The sequence below is a fragment of the Berghia stephanieae genome, chromosome 15, assembly GCF_034508935.2.
Source record: "Berghia stephanieae isolate SIO BIC M18660-M18661 chromosome 15, UCSD_Bste_1.3, whole genome shotgun sequence".
NCBI classification, from domain to species: Eukaryota; Metazoa; Mollusca; class Gastropoda; order Nudibranchia; family Aeolidiidae; genus Berghia; species Berghia stephanieae.
The window spans coordinates 6,709,320-6,714,319 of NC_088374.1; the positions used below are offsets into that span (position 1 = coordinate 6,709,320).

General features: G+C 39.2%; 1 protein-coding gene across 1 annotated transcript in view; it reads left to right on the forward strand.

Moving 5' to 3' along the window:
• LOC144960867 (cytoplasmic aconitate hydratase-like) overlaps nt 1-4,968 on the forward strand; it is a gene marked incomplete in the record, with an annotated part of 57,432 nt that extends 52,464 nt beyond the window's left edge. Inside the window, 1 exon segment of the mRNA XM_078894264.1 lies at nt 3,155-4,968. Within this exon segment, the coding sequence (XP_078750390.1) occupies nt 3,155-3,169 (15 nt within the window).
• Nucleotides 4,969-5,000: the final 32 nt, after the last annotated feature.

Below are 5,000 nucleotides of genomic sequence, written 5' to 3' on the forward strand. Positions count from 1 at the left end.
ATTTTGTGCTTGTGTCCGGATGAGACTTATAGGTGATCTCAAACTAAGTACATTGGTGGTATGCTCTTGGAATCTACATCTGATCCCTATTTGTTCCCAGTTACCCTATGTCTTACTTTCTCTTGGATGCTTCAATTGTAATTCTAGAACTTTTTACTATCCCATTTTCTTCCTTTTTACTGGCGCTGATATAACCTAAATGTGTTGCAAGCGCCGTAAAACCCTTAAAAACAAAAACAATAAGTACACTGATAGTGTGCTCTTGGAATCTACATCTGTTCCCTTTTGAACCAATTCCCCTTTGTCTGCTTTAATTGTAATTCTAGAACTTTTTACTATCCCATTTTTTCCCTTTTTACTGGCGCTGATATGACCTTAATGTGTTGCAAGCGCCGTAAAACCCTCAAAAACAAAACAAAAACATTCTTCACTTCAGTCAACTTTCGAATTCGTTCATTTCTCACTTTATCTTTTCTTGTCCAGCCAAGTGACCATCTCAACATCCTCATTTCTGCCACCTCAATTTCTTTATCTTGCTTCTTTGTTGTAGCTGCTGTCTCTAGTCCATACAACATTGCTGCTCTTGTCTTCTATCTCCCTATATTATTTTATTCCTGTCTTTGTCTCATCATTCCTGCGGCTATGTGGTCTAGTGGTATGACACTCGCTTTCGGATCGGAAGGTCCTGGGTTCGAGCCTTGCGCTCGGCGCATAGTCGAGTCCTTGGAGAACGTTCTTTACTCACATTTTCTCACCGTACTCAGGTTTAAAATGAGTACCTGGCCGTTAACAGCGTTGTCTTTGTCCGAAAAATTGTAATATCGCCTAATAGGCGTCATGTCCCGTCCTACATGTTAAATGTTGCTGTTGACCAGGGACCCCTTGTAAAGCGCTTTGAGCACATTTAGTGGATATTGCGCTATATAAAGCTCAATTTTAATTTTAATCATGGTCCAAAAATGCTCCAAATTCCTGAATATAAGTTTTATGAACTTAAACTTTCCTTCTCAACAAGATTGATTGAGTCAAAGAGGCCTATGCAACTGTAGCTGGAGACCAAAAAATCGGATGTCTACGAATTTTTCGTGTAAATGTTGCGGCTCAAAGCTCGAAGAAATAAATAATAACGTGAAGTTGAATGTAAGCTTCAATTTAATTACAAAAACAGATCAAATGAACGTTTCGGGTTTCCCCTTTATCAACAAAACAGGATGAATGAGATGATGTGGTAGTGGCGTAGTTAAGTAACTACGCCACTACCACATCATCTCATTCATCTGTGGTGTTTCATTCATCCTGTTTTGTTGATAAAGGGGAAACCCGAAACGTTCATTTGATCTGTTTTTGAAATTAAATTGAAGCTTACATTCAACTTCACGTTATTATTTATTACGAATTGTTCGTGGGACTGGGCAGGTCTGGAAGGAGACATAGGAGGTTGATGGTGAGAAGGAGATTTTTTGGTTTTGTTCTGGCCCTGGATGATTATTTTTTTCATGTTTGATTTTCTTACCCAAAGACGCAACGTTAGGACCAGAAATGTCCACGATAACTTGACACCCATCCAGCAATTCACTGTGCTTATCGTTGCTTGACTTTTATGACAAGACGAGAAACTGTACCGCGGCGCTACCGAGCTACACTCGGGAGACATTTCATTCTTCTGGTATTTTAGTCATATATATTCTGAGGACGACACGGGCGATTCCTGTTGACATCAACCAGACATCTTGTTCGATAGATATTATTATTATTATTATTTTTATTATTATTATTATTATTATTATTATTATTATTATTATTATTATTATTATTATTATTATTATTATTATTATTATTATTTTCCTTCATGGAATTTCTCGGAGACGGTGTCAAATGATGCCGTGGCGGAAGGGTGTAATTAACAAAGAACATGCTGAGGAATGCAAAGTGCTGAAACATTGAGTTTTGTCTAACACGGATTGGGGGGGGGGGGGGGGGGGGGGGGAGGTTGCTCTTTGTCTTCATTTATATCTACCCATTTCGTCGCGCCAGAAGAGTCCACCATGCGGAAGAACGATAACCACGCAAAGAAGATTTGAAATAGATTATTTCTCTAGTTACTTCCCTTTAATAAGTTTCGTTGACATCCAGCCTTTCTCAAGTTGTTCCCCTGCCATCGAGAGAGTGCTTTTGCTTTAAAAAACATTTATTGTGTGTGTGTGTGTGTGTGTGTGTGTGTGTGTGTGTGTGTGTTGAGGGGGGGGGGAGGGGGTGGACACTATCGGAGATACGAATATAATTTTATGCGTGTTGGTCTTCCGACCTCCCATGGTGAGAGGAGGTCACGACTTGCCTTGTTTTCTATCCCTCTTTATTCTCTGTTTTCCGAGTTTCTTTCTATCTTTGTCTTGGAATGAGATTACCTAGTTTGTTCTGGCAATACGCTTCAACATTCGTAACGTCACTTCCCTCGTACTGACCCATTAGTAACTGGCTCTAAACTATCGGAACAATGGCGGACGCCCTTATGAAATATTTCTCCGACGAGCATGAAAGCGTATCCAGAGGGAAAAAAACCCATTATTAATCTGATCATGTTTTGACTTTTACACGTTCTGACCACAAGACTTATGAAAAGTTCTAGCCAGCATGAAAAATAAAAAGTACCGATTTTCTTTGTTTAGAACCACGAAGGCTGCCGTTGCTGAGCGACGTGACATCAGACTATTGAATCCGATTGCTGAAGTCCTTGACTGAGAGGGAGACAGTCATCTGTACAGTGTTGGTTTTGACAGGTGATAGGTTTTCCCTTATAATTCGGCTCTCTGTTGTGTACTGTAATATCTTTTGTTTTTGCTTTGACTATCACGTTTTCTAAACATTTGAGTGTACTCATGCGGGTGGTTGGATGGGAGCATCACCCTTGAATCATATACCTATGATGTTCGCATGGGTGTACGATCCGATAGTGATGTCGTTTCTTCTTCTCTTTACTAGCCTATCCTGCTTCTTTGGTTTGTGATTGTATTTTTGACAGGGGATATTTTTTTTCCTGTAAATCCTCTGCCTGTTTGTTCTTGGTTATTTATAATTTAGCTTATGATATCTTTAGGTTATGATTTTGATTGACATTTGTACTATTTTTGTTAGATTGCTTGTTTTTTTGTTTCAGCGGTCTCTCATATAACCTCAATTGTGTTGGAAGAGACCTAAAGCAACAAACAAAAAAAAAGTGTACTCATCTTGTTGGGATTCAGCGCTGGTGTCTGGATGAAACAGTTAGGTGATCTCAAACTAAGTACACTGATAGTATGCTTTTGGAATCTATATATGTTCCCTATTTGAACCAATTGCCTCCTTACTTTCTGCGTGGGGTTTCTGACCTCCCATAGTGGGCAGGGAGGTACTTGTTGTGTCTTCTATCCCCATGTATCTGCTTTCCAGTTTGCTTTCTGTCTTTGTCTGGGAATGATATTACTTGGTTTTGTCCTGACCCTGGCTGGAGTACTTGGCTGGGAGGGAAACAGTCAGATGTATAGTTATAGTTTTGGGAGATAATATATTTTTCATTGTAAATCATCTCTGTTATGTACTGCTATTTTGTTTTTAATTTTTTACATACGATTTGTAAACATTTGAGTGAATTCCTCTTCTTGGGGACCTGTGCTGGTGTCTGGGGTGAGACTGCTAGGTGATCTCAAACTAGGTACACTGATAGTTGTTTATAATAATAATAATAAATCTTTCATCATCCATCGTGGCTTGCGCTCTTGAGCACGTTGCCGGTCAACTGTTTCCACGAATCACGATCCTATGCGGTGCGCATGAAATCTGTGTTGCTTTTAAAGTCACATTTGGCCTTTCTTAGGTTATTCTTTGCCTTCCTCTAGCTCTCTTTCCTTCGATCATCCCAGATGTTACCAACTTTTCTATTCCGTCTCTTCTCCACACATGTCCCAGAAACCGTAACTGCCTCTTTCTGATGTTATCGATCAATATTCTTCCCTTTCTTACCTTCTCCACTTCCTCGTTCGTACACCTGTCTGTCCATGATACCCTCAACATTCTTCTATACACTCACATCTCAAATGCCTCTAACCTCCTCGTACATTCTTTGTCAAGCTTCCACGTTTCACAACCGTATAAAAGGGTACTTATAACATATGTTTCTACTACTTTCAATATATCTTTATTGTCCTAAAACTGGGTGGGGATCCTGACCTCCCATAGCGGACAGGGAGGTACATACTGTGTCTTCTATCCCCTTATATCTGTTATCCAACATGCTTTCTGTCTTTGTCTCGGAATGAGATTACTTGGTTTTGTCCTGGCTCTGGCCGGAATCCTAGCTGGGAGGGAAACAGTCAAATGCATAGTTATTGTTTTGGGAGATGATATTTTTTCCTTGTAAATCGTCTCTCTGTTATGTATTATAATTTTTATTTTGAATGTATAATGTAAGCATTTGAGTGTGTTCCTCTTTGTTGGATTTTGTGCGTGTGTCTGTCTGGATGAGACTTGTAGGTGATTTCAAACTAAGTACATTGGTGGTATGCTCTTGGAATCTACATCTGATCCCTATTTGTGCTCAATTCCCCTTTGTCTTACTTTTTCTTGGGTGCTTTAATTGTAATTCTGGAACTTTTTACTATCCCATTTTCTTCCTTTTTACTGGCGCTGATATAACCTAAATGTGTTGCAAGCGCCGTAAAACCCTTAAAAACAAAAAACAAAACAATATTGTCCTAAAAAAGTGGCAATTTGTCATTTGGTTACACATTTATAACAATACAATATTGACATAGACACACTCGCACAGATGCACACTAGTAACATCGTAGTCATCGTAAAAACGGCATCAACAACAACAACGTCACCATCATCATCATCACCATCATCACCATCATCATCATCATCATCATCATCATCATCATCATCATCATCATCATCATCATCATCATCAACATCATCATCACCATCATCATCAACATTCATCATCATCATCATCATCATCATCA